Source organism: Anabrus simplex, chromosome 1, assembly GCF_040414725.1.
Source record: "Anabrus simplex isolate iqAnaSimp1 chromosome 1, ASM4041472v1, whole genome shotgun sequence".
Lineage (NCBI taxonomy): Eukaryota > Metazoa > Arthropoda > Insecta > Orthoptera > Tettigoniidae > Anabrus > Anabrus simplex.
Window position 1 is genome coordinate 1,290,206,057 of NC_090265.1, and position 18,536 is coordinate 1,290,224,592.

At 40.1% G+C, this 18,536-nt stretch overlaps 1 protein-coding gene across 1 annotated transcript in view; it reads right to left on the reverse strand.

Annotated features, from left to right (window-relative positions):
• The window catches only part of PAN2 (PAN2-PAN3 deadenylation complex catalytic subunit PAN2), a 317,774-nt gene extending 305,110 nt beyond the window's left edge, over positions 1-12,664 (reverse strand). The window contains exons 1-3 of the mRNA XM_067138515.2: positions 12,453-12,664; positions 11,903-12,120; positions 11,580-11,749 (exon numbers count right to left, since the gene is read on the reverse strand). Coding sequence (XP_066994616.1) covers positions 11,580-11,749; positions 11,903-12,120; positions 12,453-12,516 — 452 coding nt within the window. The 5' untranslated portion in view covers positions 12,517-12,664. The remainder of the gene's footprint in view (positions 1-11,579; positions 11,750-11,902; positions 12,121-12,452) is intronic.
• Between the last annotated feature and the right edge of the window lie 5,872 nt (positions 12,665-18,536).

Genomic DNA, 18,536 nt, shown 5'->3' on the forward strand with positions numbered 1-18,536 from the left:
ATGCAGAATGAGGAGATAAAGGCTAATTTAGGAATGAACTTGATGGATGAAGATGTACGCATAAATCGGCTTCGGTGGTGGGGTCATGTGAGGCGAATGGAGGAGGGTAGGTTACCTAGGAGAATAATGGACTCTGTATGGAGGGTAAGAGAAGTAGAGGTAGGCCAAGATGACGATGGTTAGACTCAGTTTCTAACAATTTAAAGATAAGAGGTATAGAACTAAATGAGGCCACAACACTAGTTGCAAATCAAGGATTGTGGCGACATTTAGTAAATTCACAGAGGCTTGCAGACTGAACGCTGAAAGGCATAATAGTCTATAATGATAATGTATGTACGTATGTGGAAAAGAGCAGTGGATCATATCATAATAAACTGCGATCCAGAATCAACCCAGAGAGCTATAGGAATAGACAATATATTGAACAATCACAAATTTTTGTTCCTCCTCCGTGTCTTTTCTAGAATTTTTGTCTATACCGACTTCTTGTTTAGCATTCTGCAGTCGAAAATGTCTTCTGATGTACATTTGTGTATTAAAGAGGTGAAGGTTGCTACTACTATTATATCATCAATTCTCTCAGAAGTGATAAAGTAATTAAAGAAATCGAAAATGTTCAAATGTCATGAATGCTAACCAGGGAATTACGAAAGCCTTCGTTTCGTAGAACTACTTGATGAAACTTTTTTTTTTGCTAGGGGCTTTTACGTCGCACCGACACAGATAGTTCTTATGGCGACGATGGGATAGGAAAGGTCTAGGAGTTGGAAGGAAGAGGCCGTGGCCTTAATTAAGGTACAGCCCCAGCATTTGTCTGGTGTGAAAATGGGAAACCACGGAAAACCATTTTCAGGGCTGCCGATAGTGGGATTCGAACCTACTATCTCCCGGATGCAAGTTCACAGCCGCGCGCCTCTACGCGCATGGCCAACTCGCCCGGTGCTTGATGAAACTGAATTTAATATTTATCAGTCACAATTTCCCCAACAGCATTTAAACGAACTCATGACCATGCACCCTAAGGTTTTTCATGTATATCAACTTAAGAACGAACTTTGATGCTATCTATTCCGTTAACGTTAGTTTCTGGTGAACGCGCTATGAGTGCCTTGAAACGAATTAAAACCTATTTAAGGAATTTGATGACCAGCCAGAGACTGTCCAACTTGGGAACTCTAGCTATAGAGAAGGAACTGCTGTGGCATCTTAGCAAGGTGCCCGACTTCAACACAAGAGTAATAGACATATTTGGTGAAATAAAGGAGAGGCGTATTGAACTCATTTACAAGAATATTGTTTAAAGTGAGTTGTATGAGAATCTATTATTAACCTCTCATTATTTACATAACAATGAATTATATTACTATTTATAAGTCTAAAAATATATTGTCATTTGACAGCTCCCCGCTGCCTATTTCTTTCTTTCTTTCTTTCTTTCTTTATTATTGTCTTGTTTTCTATGGAATGACTCAGGCTATAGAGCCTGCTATTATGCCCAACTATAATACACTATTTCATTTATGTTAAATTCTACAACATACTATAACGGTGGGACTTATAAATTAACTGGAAAAGCTCATGGCATAGATCCTACGGTTAATATTTACAGGAAGTACATTATCTTAGATATGTTCTATAGATTATGTTCTGATATGTAAGTAATGTTTGCAACACCTTCTTTTGAACAGCTGAGTACTAGGAATGTTTCTAATTTCAGCTGGCAGGCAATTCCACAGCTGGATAGTAGCGGGGATAAATGAATCAGTTACTAGTAGTGTGATGGGTAGGGAAACTTTGCAAGGAGTTAATGACCTTGTTTGGTGATTATTTCTGGATGATAAGTACTGAAGGTCATCTCTCAAGTAAACCGGTATTTTGCTCCGTAGAACACTATGAATAAGTGACACAGAAATAAAAGGAGTGCATGCAGGGTTATAGGTTGTTACTGGACTTGTCTTAGTTTCAGAGTCATTAATATAATATTGATAATATGATTAAATAACTTTAAAAATATCTGTCTACCTCTTTATTTAGCTCATGTTTTGCCACTGGTCCCACTAACTACTTGATGTCACCCAACTGTGGGTAGCTTCACTTATTTAAAGAACACAACGATGTCTGTTAAGCATCTATGTAAAGCCAATCTCTGGAATGGAATCTGTGGCTGCGACAAAGTATGAACATGAGTGGATCAGGCTGTAAATCTAATACAGATCTGTGCAAGGTAACAAACAAATGTTCAATTAAAGACCAAATTAAGGAGACAAAATAGTGGTGACTTGATCCACATTAAGGAAGTCACATGGAGAAAATAAAAGGTCTGGACTGAAATCTGCAAGAACCAGAGAGGTATGGTTCTTTGAGAAAAACCTGGAGAAGAATCGCTGAAGAAAAAACCATGAAAGTAGGAACACTTGGAATAAAGAGCTGGCTGCCAACCAGATCGGATGGATGGTCTTCACTGTTACCCAATGCACCATGAAAAGCCCCTTTTTGTCTTCCTGGCCTTTTCACCAGTTTTGGGATTGGTACTTCATTTTGCTTTTGTGCAGTTTTATAGCTGGATGCCCTTCCTGATGTCACTGTTGCATGTATCTGCAGTAGTTGGTAATGTGGAATACTGTATGTAGATGATAAACATATATTAACACGAACATAAACACCCAGTAACTGAACCAGAGGAAATAACCAGATGCAGTTCAAATCCCCAGACTGGCCAGGGACTGAACTCAGTGTCAGTATGTTGACTATTCAGCCAAGGAGCTGGACCTATGCATTTGAGAAGTATGATTATGTAAATAAGTTGAGGGATCTTTGAGATTCACGAGAAATCACTGCATCATGGTGATGATGCGCAGACTAAACTGTGGCTGGACAACATAAAACACGTGACAAACCTGGCAGTTCAGTACGAGACGGATTTGTGTGCCTGAAACAGTCTGTGTGGGCAGAGATCTAGAGTACAGCGGTTTTTACTGTGTGCTGAGTGCATTTGGTACAGAGTATTCGATTTGTAGGAATGCAGGATGGCAAAGAGAACATATTTGGATGATATTACACGTGGTCGAATCATCGGCAGATTAGAGGCTGGTCACAGTCAGTGCCACGTGACTGACTAGAGACCATGCAGCAGCCTCTTGGTCACACATCTCCCGTCAAGCTGCGTGTCGTCAGCTTCGATAGGTTGCTCTGTATACCCGGCAATCCGCCAGATGCATTCCCCTCACACAAAGGCACCACATGGCTTGTCAAATGTGATGTCTTGCTCATTGTGATTGGACCCAAGAACAGTGGGGTAGTGTCCTGTTCACGGATGAGTCATGGTTTAGCGTGAAAAATGACTCTCGCTGTCTGTTTATCTGGCGTGCCTCTGGGACAAGATACAATCCTGCCAATATTGTGGAAAGGGACCAATAGGGTGGCATCAGTGTTCTCGTGTGGGGCATCATCATTTTAGGAGCATGTACTCCACTGCAAGCGTTTCTTAAGGGTACTGTGATGGGTGCTGTCTATAGGGATGACATCCTGGAACACTATGTGCGGCCGTTTCATGCTACATATGAACCTGGATTCCATCTTTTGGACAATAACATCCACCCACACAGGGCTAGCCTGGAGGACGAATACCTGCAACATGAGGACATGACACATCTAGAGAGGCCAGCTTGCTCCCTGGACTTAAATTCGATTGAACATGCATGGGACGCTCTAGGCCAAAGGACTGAAGCCCTAACACTGCCACCAAGGACCATTGTTAACCTCTAAAGAGTGCTTGTCCACCACGTTACCACAAGCCATGCTGGATGGCCTGATCCAGAATATGGGGAGCCGTTGTCCATGCTGTATTGCCATGTGATATCGTCACACCCCTTCCCTGCGAACCATGTGACATTGCTGCAGTGGGGAGGCTTGTGTGTTCCAATGAAGCAGATAGCCGAGCCGGAGGTGCAACCATATCGGATGGGTATCTGTTGAGAGACCAGACTAAGGAATGATTCATCGAAAGGGAAGGGGTAGCAGCCTTTCGGAAGTTGCAAGGGCGGCAGTCTAGATAACGGACTGATATGGCCTTGTAATAATACTCAACATGGCTTAGCTGTGTTGATACTGCTACACAGCTGAAAGCAACGGGAAACTACAGCCGTAACTAACTCCCGAGGACATGCAGCTCTCTCTGTATGAATGATGTACTGATGATGGCTTCCTCCCGGGTAAAATATTCCGGAGGTAAACTAGTCCCCCATTCGGATCTCCGGGTGGAGACTACACAAGACGGGGCGATCATCAGGAAGATAGATATTGACATTCTGTGAGTCAGAACATGGAATGTTAGAAGTTGGAATCGTTGTGGTAGGTTAGAGAATCTGAAAAGGGAGATGGATAGACTAAAGTTAGATGTAGTTGGTATAAGTGAAGTACGTTGGCAGGAAGAACAGGATTTTTGGTCAGGCGACTACCGAATTATCAATACAAAATCAAACAGGGTAAATGCAGGAGTTGGTTTAATAATGAATAAGAAAATAGGACAGCGGGTAAGCTACTATGACCAGCATAGTGAAAGAATTATTGTCGTCAACATAGATACCAAACCAATGCCCACCACGATAGTGCAGGTCTATATGGCCACTAGTTCAGCGGATGATGAGGAAATCGAAAGAATATAAGAAGAGATAGAAGATTTAATACAATATGTAAAAGGTGACGAGAATCTAATTGTGATGGGCGACTGGAATGCAGTGGTAGGCCAAGGAAGAGAAGGTAATACAGTAGGAGAATTCAGATTGGGACAAAGGAACGAAAGAGGAAGTCGTCTGGTTGAATTCTGCACCAACCATAATTTAGTCGTTGCTAATACGTGGTTCAAACACCACAAACGATGGCTGTATACGTGGACGAGACCTGGAGACACTGGTAGGTATCAAAAAGACTTCATTATGATTAGGCAGAGATTCAGAAACCAGGTGCTGGATTGCAAAAATTTTTCCAGGAGCAGACGTGGAATCTGACCACAACTTGTTGGTCATGAAATGCCATCTGAAGTTGAAGAAATTGAAGAAAGGAAAGAATGCAAAAAGATGGGATCTAGACAAGATGAAAGAAAAGAGTGTGAGGGATTGTTTGAAGAAACATGTTGTACAAGGACTCAATGAAAAGGCTGAAGGAAACACAATAGAGGAAGAGTGGACAGTCATGAAAAATGAAGTCAGTAGGGCTGGTGAAGAAATGTTAGGAAGGAAGACAAGATCAACTAAGAATCAGTGGTCGCCATAAGACCTATCTGTGTCGGTGCGACGTAAAGCCCCTTGCAAAAAAAAAAAAAATAAAAAAATAAAGCTTCAGTGGATAACTCAGGAGATACAAGACCTGATTGATGAACGACGAAAATACACGAATGCCAGAAATGAAGAAGGTAGAAAAGTATACAGGCGATTAAAGAATGAAGTGGATAGAAAGTGCAAGGTAACTAAGGAAGAATGCCTGAAGGAGAAGTGCAAGGATGTCGAAGGTTGCATAGTCCTAGGAAAGATAGATGCTGCATACAGGAAAATCAAGGAAACCTCTGGAGAAAGGAAATCTAGGTGTATGAATGTTAAGAGCTCAGATGGTAAGCCACTTCTAGGGAAAGAAGACAAAGCAGAAAGGTGGCAGGAACATATCCAACAGCTGTATCAAGGTAAAGATGTAGATAATTTGGTTCTGGAACAAGAAGAGGCTGTTGATGCTGATGAAATGGGAGACCCAATTTTGAGGTCAGAGTTTGACACAGCGGTGAGAGACCTAAATAGGAACAAGGCACCTGGAACTGATAACATTCCCTCTGAATTACTGACTGCCTTAGGAGAAACCAGCATGGCAAGGTTATTCCATTTAGTGTGTAAGATGTATGAGACAGGAGAAGTCCCTTCCGATTTTCGGCAGAATCTTGTTATACCTATTCCCAAGAAAGCCGGTGCTGACAAGTGTGAAAACTAGCGCACCATTAGTTTAGTATCTCATGCCTGCAAAATTTTAACATGTATTATTCACAGAAGAATGGAAAAACAAATTGAGGCTGAGTTGGGAGAAGATCAATTTGGCTTCAGAAGAAATGTAGGAAGACGTGAGGCAATCCTGACTTTACGTCTGATCTTAGAGGATCGAATTAAGAAGGACAAGCCCAAGTATATGGCATTCGTAGATCTGGAAAAGGCATTCGATAATGTTGATTGGACCAAGCTATTTAAGATTCTGAAAGTGATTGGGATCAGATACTGAGAACGAAGAATTATCTACAATCTGTATAAAAATCAGTCTGCAGTGGTAAGAATCGAGGGCTTTGAAAAAGTAGCAGCAATCCAGAAATGAGTGCGGCAAGGCTGCAGTTTGTCGCCCCTCTTTTTCAATGTTTACATAGAACAGGCAGTAAAGGAAATCAAAGAGGAATTTAGAAAGGGAATCACAATCCAAGGAGAGGAAATAAAAACCTTGAGATTTGCTGATGATGTTATTTTATCTGAGACTGCAGAAGATCTAGAGAAGCTGCTTAATGGTACGGACGAAGTCTTGGGTAAGGAGTACAATATGAAAATAAATAAGTCCAAAACAAAAGTAACGGAGTGCAGTCGAACGAAGGCAGGTGATGCAGGAAATATTAGATTAGGAAATGAAGTCTTACAGGAAGTAGATGAATACTGCTACTTGGGTAGTAAAATAACTAATGATGGCAGAAGTAAGGAGGACATAAAATGCAGACTAGCACAAGCAAGGAAGAGCTTTCTTAAGAAAAGAAATTTGCTCACTTCAAACATTGATATAGGAATTAGAAAGATGTTTTTGAAGACTTCCGTGTGGAGCGTGGCATTGTATAGAAGTGAAACATGGACGATAACTAGCTCAGAAAGAAAGAGAATAGAAGCTTTTGAAATGTGGTGTTACAGAAGAATGCTGAAGGTGGGATGGATAGATTGAATCACGAATGAAGAGATACTGAACCAAATTGGTGAGAGGAGATCGATTTGGCTAAATTTGATGAGAAGAAGAGATAGAATGATAGGACACATCTTAAGACACCCAGTACTTGTTCAGTTGGTTTTTGAAGGAAGTGTAAGTGGTAAGAACGGTAGGGGTAGAGCAAGGTATGAATACGACAAGCAGATTCGAGCAGTAGTTACATAGAAATGAAAAGGTTAGCACTGGGTAGGGTGGCATGGAGAGCTGCATCAAACCAGTCTGTGGACTGATGACTCAAACACACATCATCACACCCAACACAGACGTTCTGTATGCCACCGGCGGAGGAAAACCACAAAAGGTCATTGCCACTCACTGTCCATGTCTGGTTTTCTGGTATACCTGGTACCAGTAACACTGTGTCAAAAGTCAAATTGTTGACAGGGAACCTTTTAGTGCATACATTATCAACGTGCCCCATGTTTTTCCATGGATCTTGAAGATCCCTTAACGTATGGATATGAGTGTAACAGGAAATAATTCACCACTTATAACACTTTCATAGATCTGAAATATACCCTTGGATTCAAATTACACCTGCCATCTACCCTGCAAATGGAGAAAGTACTTGAGCAGAAGCATCTGAAACAACAGGACATACCACTGGATTTCTACGCAAGGGAAGCAATGACCAATAGACAATGGACACAGGAAAATCAGGAACTAAGAAACGTAGTCACAAGACTCGCCGTACACAGCTTCCATCACAAAATTTGCAAAAACATAAAATATCATGAACCGAACAAAGAATGTAGCCTATATGTTCTCTGTGTGAGAAGCCATGCGACAAATACCACATAACACTGTGTAGTAACAGGGAAAAGAGCATAGTTGACTATAGCAAAGACTAAACCACCTCGAGCATTTGTAAATCACAGTATGTTGTAAGACATTATTTCTTGCTTACTTTGTAACATTGTAACCTATTGTTCTATCCTATTATTTGGCCATCTGGCTGCAATAAATTCTTAATAATTCTTTAAATATAGCCTTGGTCAATGAAGTCAAACCCTAGAATTTGACCGTACCTAAATAATTACTAGGGACCTGAAAAATTAGCATCTATTTTTCCAAAATTAGCATCTATTTACAAAGTTAAAATAATCGCATGGTATTATTAATTTTAACAATTCCAAGTTTATGAAGTGCAATTATTGCCCTTGGTTCACATGCAATACTAATTCATTGTTCATACGAAAGCATTGTCAGTACTTCCGCATTGCTTTTTTTCAAATTGCACCGTCTGTCTTTAACCACAGTGTTGTAATGAGACAACACACGCTCGCTATCTACATTGTTCACTGGGGTCCACAATAACTCAAGACAGTATTTAGCAAATATGCTAAACTCTGTTTGAACTGCAGTTAATGCAAGCATGACATCACATTTTTCCACTTTCTTTCATCTGGGTTTGAAATGCATGTTTCGGAGAACAGTAATCAGACCAGATATCGTTTCGTGAAAGATCTGTTATCCAAACAATTACCCAAGCTCATCTAATTTATCAGTGTGTATTTTTTGGATACAAAGCTTGAGAAATTGACACAAAATGCTTGTGGTTGGGGTCTTTAGCTTTCAATGTGGCTAGCTTGCACTGTGAAGAATGAGCAGCTTTAACAAATGTGTCTCTACATGCAGCCTGCTGCAGAGGAGTGAGCTTATTCAAAGCATCATTAGTTGTCACAGAAAAATTCCCCTCACACATGAAAGTAAAACTGGCGTCAAGGTTATGCAGTTTGGGGTAAAGGAGATGAGAGGTAGGATACAGAGACCCTTCAAATTCAGTAAGGAGGTCAACCAATCCAGCTGCATGATCTGTGACAAAAACCATGTGGGAGTGAAACCTATTCACTTCTCGGTCATACAGATCAGTCAGGTACTTAATGATGATGATGATGATGCTTGTTGTTTTAAGGGGCCTAACATCGAAGGTCATCGGCCCCTAATGGTACGAAATGAAAGAACAAAAATTGCAAAGGCATCCACTGACCAAAATAAAAATAAAATATGGCATGAAGAATGAATGGATGGACAGGAACTCAACAAAACACAAAACAAACAAACAAAATCCAGTGGATCGGACTCAATACAGATCGAAAATAACATTATTACCGACCAAGGAACCACTTATAAAGCACAATGATGCTTGGTGTCTAAAGGGGGTGCAAAATCCACATCTAAGGCCCCACAGAATGGTACATGTCGCGAGTAAAATAGAACCATGGTATGTGTCATGTTGGGGTATTAATCAGAAGTAGCGAAGACTCACGGTGTTCCACAAAAGATGGTACTACTCACAAGTATTGCAATACGCACAAGTAACGCAGACCTATGGTGTGTCTCACACAATGGCCCAACTCAGAGTCAACGCAAACCGAGAAGGTTCCCCACCTAGGTGTACTAAACACGGGCGCCGGTATTCCCGTGGTGTTCCCCACATAGTGGGTACTAATCACAGGCAATGCAGACCCACGGTGCTGCTCATATAGTGGTACAACTCACAGGCTACGCCCAGACCCGCGGTGTTGCACACATGGGTACGACGCACGGGTACTGGAATCCACCAGGCCAGGCTTTTACTGCTACTAATCACAAACCTATTTCGTACCGAATTTAGTGGTACTACTCGCAAGTACAGGCAACCTATGGTGTTCCCCGCGTGATGGTACGATTCAAAATTAGTTGCATGGCTCTAATTCAGTCAAGCACTTGGTCGCCCCTTTTAGTCGCCTCTTACGACAGGCAGGGGATACCGCGGGTGTATTCTACATGTGCGTCTCCCACCCGCAGGGGGTAGTGTGTTTGGTCCGCGAGAGGTATTTTATTTCCCTCAAGTCCGCCAGCAAGCCGGTTAGGACCCCCCTATCCGCCACCTGGGACGCGCCACGTGGGAGTATCACCTCTCCCCCTACTACGCCTGGGTAGCAGGTTCATGGCAGGTACTTAATACCACAGATGTTGATGTCTTTCATGCCAGACATCTTGAAAAAATGTAACAACATCAGTAAAGTAAGCACTCAAATAGAAGACAGCCTGAAACCAGCTATTCCATCGGGTTATGACAGGTGCAGGAAAAAGCTTTGCTTCCTTTGAAGCACCATACTTTGATGTTAAGAATTGTAAATAATTATATTTTCACTTTCTTGTGTTAAAAAATGCAGACTTTACCATCGCAACCACATGATTTAAATCTGTAATCACTGCGACCCAGCTATTGCCAACCAAGCTGATCTTATGTGCCCAGCACTGTACATGCATTAAATGATCCCCTATGACCAAACTTAATGTTTCATAACACCGGGTCATGTACACGGTACTGTCACTAACAAACACTTTAACTGCATCATATCGTAAACTATAACTGCGCGGAGTTTCTAAAACAGCACGAGAGCAGTTTGTAGCATTTCCTGCATCAAGATAGTTCATAGAAACAATGTGCAGCTCTCTCATCGATACGGTCATGAACTGGACAGCTTGCCATCCTTGGAGTAGGTGGACCCATATAACAGACTATTGTATTTTGTCAATACGGACCAATCAACTTATAAAAATGGTCAAGATTATAAAAAGTTGCTTTTCATCACACCGACACAGATAGGTCTTATGACAGCAATGGGATAGGAAAGTGGAAAGTAAGCTGCCATGGCCCTAATTAAAGTACAGCCCCAGCATCTCCCTGGTATGAAAATGAGAAACAATAGAAAACTATCTTCAGGGCTGCCAACAGTAGGTTTCGAACCCACTATCTCCTGAATGCAAGCTCACAGCTGCCTGCTCCTAACTGCATGGCCAACTTGCTCAGTTATTAACACATATCAAAGATTTTTGCCTTTTCTGCTATTGCCTTTTCCCCATTTAAAAAAATTGTACTTTGTCTTTAAGTGGTTTGAAGAAGTGTTTACCTTTTGAAATTTTGTAGCCAGATTTAAAGCCTGGAAGGAAGCAATTAGACATTTTTTCCTCCTTGGAATGTTTGTAAGTTTTATAAGCTTCGCACTATGTTTACGCTTACTAAATGAATACCATCACCAAATCACATGCTCTTCACTTAAAAAAATGCACGACATTTAAGTTTTGAACTTCACAGAACAACACTGCTGAACATAAATATATTACAACTACAGATACCAACATAGTAACGGTGCTGCCCTTAGCAGATGATTCATCACGGTCCCTATACTAGCCAATGGTGAACAACTTAAGACCTCACACTTTTCCTTCCAATCGCTATGGCCTAACCTAAATGGAACAATTACATCATCGTAACTGACAGGTCACAAGAAACATTTTCATAAATAGTAAACCTATGAAAGTTTCCACAAACATGGAAATGAATCTTTAAAAAATTAGAAATAAGAAAAAACACTTAAATGTAATTTCTCTACATCATGACAGTACGCCTAGAATTATAATTTTCAATATACAAATGAAACCACTGTTATAACTTACCATGATGCACAGATAAACCAGAAATATGGAAACAAATTTTTTGCAGTAAACCAAATTGTATATTTAAATGATTATGAATGGTCTCATAGGTTTATTTATCAATGAGTATTAAAAGTTAAAATTTACAAAATACTTACCTGTGTGTAAATATTGGGATTCCTCTTCGCATCTGACACCTCAGTGCATTCTGTGTCAAAGCCAAGATTCCATCATCAAAAGTATGAATATGACGAACTTCCTGCGTTGCATGTACTTGAAAAGAAGTATATTTCTGCATGCCCGGTCCATAATAAGATGTTACATGACCCTTTAAAAACATGTTATGATATCACAATTCCAGAAATCTTTGTGAACAAAAACTAGTTATTTCCCCTCACATAAGACAGGTTATTCAACACATTTTTAATTCTTTATTAACAACTGAAAATAAAATGCAAGTTACTTCACAACCTTAACTTACACCCTGGTTTCCCATCCATACTAATTCTTCCTGTTGATCAAATGCAACAGCCGAAACTCCAAATCTATCACCACCATCAACAAAAACAGAGCGAGTTTCTTGGAACTCAGCATCATTGTAACCTTCTCCAAAGTGTTCAGTTGCAGCAACAAAGTTCTCGCTGGGTAAATCATAGCCTTCACTTGGGACAGGATACTGGTTACTTCCATCAGCATACACTGAACATACCAATCAAAAGAGTTATGGTCAATGTATTTGTTACACATGACTGAACAAGATATAAAAAAATGATGGACACCTATTTTATGAATTCGCCTGATCAAATACTGACACAAATAGCATGATAACCAAAATGGTAGAAAAACATACACAGAAAACACAAACAGGATCTGTGCTAAAATTAATGAAGTTAACAACGTAACATCACAATTATACTGTCAATAAATATGAATTTAACGAAAGAAATTCACTATGAGCAAAATCTAGACATTACTTGTGTCTGCATAATATTTATAAAATGTAAACAAGTCAATGTCACACTACAACTTACACAGCAATTCATTGGATGCCGTAGCAACAGTAGGGTCGTAATGCGCAATTCCTGCATAATCCATGATGCTAGAGCTGCATTATTTTAGAACAACGGAAAACTGTTGACCACTTTCCTGTCAAAAAACGGAAAAAATAACTCCTTAAAGCTACATTGCTAACTGCAGACACCTCAGCACACAAACAATCAGCTGGCAAAGTGCTACAGCAGCATGTTTCGGTGAGTGTCGGTCGATAGATCGCCATGACTTAGTATATCGAAACAGACCTAAGTCAAAAGTGCGAGTCGAATCTTGGTCGATAGTATGGTAAAGTATGACCAACTGTATTTGGCATGACCAAATCACCGCCGTCTCGATCCTCTTATACTGCCTGCTCTATGCCACTAGTTTAACACAGGGAGGCGCGACTACCAATATTTCTCCAAGTCGCCGTAAGAGTGCAGCAGTAGACGCACAATCCTCGCTGTTAGTGTGAGTGTAGCACTGTGTTATTGGTGCATGAATGTGTGTGAAAACCTGAGTTATTTCGTACAATGAGTAAACGTGTCTGGTCACTTTCGTTCGTACAAGACATATATTTTGTATAGAACTGTGAAATGAATTAATCATGTTATGCTAATAGATATTTCAAAAGTGATTTTAAGGTCTTGGTACTTGTTTCTTTCCGTTCATGAAAGGTATATTTTCCGTAGAACTGAAACTTCAGATTCTTTCCCCGAAATATTCAACTGTTGTGTATCATTTTGCCAATCGCGGCAAGGTGGTTCGCAGCCAGAGAAGATACGACTCCATGAAATGCCGTCTAGAAGGGAATTAAGAGAAAAGCAGCTATCGGCTTTATCTAGGCAAGGACCTAATAACGGAAGTAATTGGATATCCTCAGATTACTCTCGCACCTGTGCCTTTACACCTTATTTCGGAAGGTGATGGAGCCTCCGCGGCTCAGGCGGCAGCGCGCCGTCCTCTCACCGCTGGGTTCAGTGTTTCAAATCCCGGTCAGTCCATGTGAGATTTGTGCTGGACAAAGCGGAGGCGGGACAGATTTTTCTCCGGATACTCCGGTTTCCCCTGTCATATTTCATTCCAGCAACACTCTCGAATATCATTTCATTTCATCTGTCATTCATGTCATTCATTAATCATTGCCCCGGAGGAGTGCGACAGGCTTCGGCAGCCGGCACAATTCCTATCCTCGCTGCTAGATGGGGATTTCATTCATTCCATTCTTGACCCGGTCGAATGACTGGAAACAGGCTGCGGATTTTTTCAGAAGGTGATTAAAGCCGTGGAGGATAGTGGATTCCTTGTGATAAGAATTGGGACGGGCAATCACAAAATAAGTGTTCATGTTTAGACATTCTGGACAACCTCAGATATCCAGACGATAATATTCCAATCAAACTAGACACAGGAAATCAAATCCTTATTGCGAGTACTAGGTTTGTGTTGTTGAAGAGAGGATGGAGTGCGACATTTATGTCAGCGACATCTCACTGCCTAGAGTTTCGACACCGCTAAATGGAACTGATTATGCATCAGGACAGAGGAGGAGTTCGATACCCAAAACCTTGTTTTGTTGCTCTGGTGAAGCATCTGCAGGAGTTCGTTTAAGCTGCTGTGCCCTATTGTCGAAGTCCTTCAAACGTACGAGCGTAATACGAGGACCTGCGACGTCTTCCCTTTCAGAATACCGGGCGAGTTGCCGTGCGGTTAGGAGCGCGCAGCTGTGACCTTGCATCCGGGGGATAGTTGGTTCTAACCCCACTGTCGGCAGCCCTGAAGATGGTCTTCCGTGGTTTCCCATTTTTACACCAGACAAATGCTGGGGCTCTACCTTAATTAAGGCCAGGGCCGCTTCCTTCCCATTCCTAGGCCTTTACTATCCCATCGTTGCCATAAGACCTATCTGTATCGGTGCGACGTAAAACAAATAAAAAACTTTCAGAATGTGTTTTTTTACAGTGTGAGGTCAAAGAACATCAGTAAACTGTTAGTGCTATTATCCTAACCAAGTTCGTAAGACCTCTATTATTTGATATTGCGTTGGCAAGAACACAAAGAGTACGGTACCGGTACCACTCCAAGCCTTCGTCCAAGAAAATCTTTAAATTGTTTATGAAGAGGACAACTGCGACTTCAAACAGGTAATATTGCCGATGTTTAATATTAGTGATGTAATTTACGAGCTTCAGTGAGCATATGACCACACTGCATAGTGTTTTGTAGGCTGTCGTCATTAGAATAAGTTTAGAACATTGTGCGTCTATGGCTGCCATCTAGCGGAGAAATTTTGTCGCCGCGTAGTCGCAAAAAGGCTCGCACAGAGCAGGCAGTATAGGAGGATCGAGACGGCGGTGGACCAAATACAGTAGAGACAAAACGCGACACAGAGCGAGATATCGAGGGACAGCTATTGGAGCTCACTCTAGCGGATAGACCTGAACGGTACTGATTCTGTCATAAGAGCACGTGTATTTTTGTGTGAAGTTTTTGGTGTTATTTATGCGTTTTCAGTGAGTTGGCATAATTAAATAGTAGCGTGTGTCATTCCTTGATATCTCCTCTCAACATGAGGGGAAAGGTATGTGCTGTGTTTGGCTCCAGTAATTACGAAGTAGAGAAAAAATGCGCGGTCGTTCTTCAGGTTCCCTCGTGACAAGAACATGTAAGTAATATTGTGTTTGCATATATATTCTTCCAGTGACAGAGATTTTTATAGTACTTCATAATCTTCTGACCTGCTCGACCCATGTTTTAACTGGCTTAAACTATAATACGCATATTTGGTTGTATAGTGCAGCAGTTAACCTTCAGTACCGATGTGTTGTTGTAGGTGTGATCTGTGGGTTTTGAAATGCCACAGAAGCGATTTGGATAAAGTGTACAGGAAAGAAGGGACGTTACGCTTGTATAAGAATTATAAGATCTGTTCAGATCATTTCCAGGCCAGCGACTTTAAAAATCCTCGACTATACAGCCAAGGGTATGTTACATTTTTACTCTAATTGTACGTAAATATTCCTCAAAGCATCACTATCGACAACATTTTCAAACTTTTCTTTCTTTTATCCCTCTTCTCAGATTAAAGCCGAGATTTTATAGATTTTCTTTCTGTTAGTAGGCTTCATCAACAAATTAATCTAAAAAGCCACCTAATCGATACTTTATTTCTTTTGCCTTTGGCAAACTTAAAAATACATTAACAAACACAGTACATGTTTCGACCACTTAGTGGTCATCTTCAGCTGTATAAAAAAAAATCTTAGATGATAACATTTAAAAGCAAGCACATTGGATCTTAAAACTATATCCCATGGGAATCCAAAAACTATTGTTCTAGATGCTTTGAATGAATTGGAAGATGGGGGGTTGGGGGTAAGGAGATTTATGTGAATGATACTTAAATTACAGTATCGTTTACAATTGTGTTTAAAAAACTTAAACGATGAAAAACATATATAAAATATTTAAAAGCGTCTATGGTAAAATTCTTTTTGATAAAATTAGGTGGCGTGAATAAAAAGTTCGTGTTTGTAATAATCTTCAGGCATTTGCGAGAAAATAATAACTTAATTAAAATTCGCGTCTGTGGAGCTGTTAAACACTTTGTTTTTAATAAACACACTTTAAAATATTCTAAAGTGTCTATGGTAAGGCACTTATTCAACAACACTTGTGCTTGAATGAAAGTTTATGTCAGATGCACCAGTCTTCAGGTATTTATTGTTTATATTTAATAACTTCCTTGAGTGATATTCTTGTGGTTAAAAGGCCGTGTTGACTGTTTAACTTCCGAGAATTGCTCTTCGGAATGTGATAAAAGAAATTGTGTTAGTCGTTTAACTTGTTAAAACCCTGTGGTGGCTTCTGTTATACAAAATGGCGATCTGATTCGGGCAGCTTGCCTCGCGATCTGTAACCAGCAGGAGATCGTAATGTATTAAAATATAACATATGATAAAAGTAAAAAGCTCCGAATTCTAAATAGATAGCGGGAAGATATTTGTATTCGAGATTGCGTGGCCTTGACTTACCTTATCTGGCAAATGTTTAATCCGCGTTGCCTTGGAGAACTGCCTTCGTGCACGACCTAGTGTGATAGCGGTGTGACATGGTCTGAATGTTCGTGGAATATTCCGGAGAAAGGGGAAGTAGAGTTGTGTCGTCATCTAGTACGTCTTATGAGGGGGGAGGGATTACTGGTTGTGTTTCAGTGACGTCGTGTTCGAGTATTTCATTTGTTTGTCTTGTTTGTTTACTGTTTACCATGTCCACGTATTTACTGAATTGTTCGTATAGAAGGTTTTTTCGTTCGTTTCGTTTAGATTCCGTTCCCTGTTCTCTAGTTTATCGAGAGTAATGTGGATGTTTTCTAGGTTACTCATTAAACTTCCTTTATTAATCCTACTGATAATTTGTAGATCTTGTCTGATGTTAGTGAAATTGTGCTTAGCCTCCTTCATATGAGCTCCCATAGCAGAGTATCTTCTGTATTTCTCTGCATTAACATGTTCCTGATATCTAATTAATTTCTAGAACAATAGTTTTTTGGATTCCCATGGGATATAGTTTTAAGATCCAATGTGCTTGCTTTTAAATGTTATCATCTAAGATTTTTTTTATATACAGCTGAAGATGACCACTTAGTGGTCGAAACATGTACTGGGTTTGTTAATGTATTTTTAAGTTTGCCAAAGGCAAAAGAAATAAAGTATCGATTAGGTGGCTTTTTAGATTAATTTGTTGATTAAACTCATCGATACGGCCATGAAGTGGACAGCTTGCAGTAGGCTTCATGTTAAGAGGAAAATTGTCCAGCTATTAAATGTTAATTCATTGCACCATATGTGTAAGGAATGTGCCGATATTTTTATTGACAAATGTCTTAATGTGATGATACAATGTTTTTAAATCAGGAAAAAAGACAAATCCAACCATAAGATTTCAGGCAGTTATGCTAAAGCTAAAAAAGTAATGCATAAATGGAAGATCAAGCCATTTCACACCAGTCCATTTCACACCTTGTTTATATGTCTTAATTTCAGTTTTTGAATAATAACATTTTAAATAATTCTTCATTCATTTGTCCAGAATTGCTTTAGCAACTTCGAAGTTAATATCTCAATACCACTTTCTTTCTAGACGCAATTTATTTATCCATTTCCGTATATACATTTCCATTGATATTTGAATTTAGCGCGATTTGTTCAGGTCAAGTCACTAGGAGCGCCACTGTCGAATTGTCTCCCATTTTAGCAAGGCGAAATCCGTAAGTGTCGTGTGTTGTCTCTACTGTATTTGGTATGACCAGATCAAGACCAACTAATTGGCGGGAAAATGTTTGAATTCGTGGTGATCGTAAGGTATGTGTTGTTCGCACTTGGTTATGTTTATTTACATTGTGTTTAGAGGATAGGAAGCACTGTTTCATCCGCGTTATTAATAATGATGTACCGGTATATACGTAGTCATTAACGAGGCCATACGATTATTAACGAGTAATTCATATGGTGTAGGCCTAGTGTTAGAGGTGTAAAATAATAATTGTGCATAACAGAGTCTACTGTTGTACTATAACGGCTATAGCATTGGACAAAATGGATCGTTCGTACTGCGTATTATGTTGTAGATTAAATTATACTATTCCAGACACTTCAGTGTTTAAATTCTTTGAATATACAGCTCTAAGGGAGAAATATACAAGGAATATACACAGGGAAAATTAAGTCAAAGGCCAAACCGTTCAATGTATTAAACCAAGATTTGTGGTTAGGAAGCCTCTCTTCCCAACAGAAAGTGTTAGTAGTTTAGGAAGACGAGTTGAAGTTGGCTAAGATTTGATCTGCTTTTGATGACCTCAGGACAAACTCTTCCATTTAACGTGGATGATAGTGCTCTTTTTATTAAGGTACACGATGATGGTAGATTTGACGATATCTTGTCAAGGAATATGATGGTGTTTTATAAGAAAATAGGTGTCTACCAACCGAGACCTTCTGTATAACAGCGGGGATAAGCTGTACAGTTTGGTGAGTCAATTTACAACTACGAACATCCAATAGGATGTATATCCTAGTGAATAT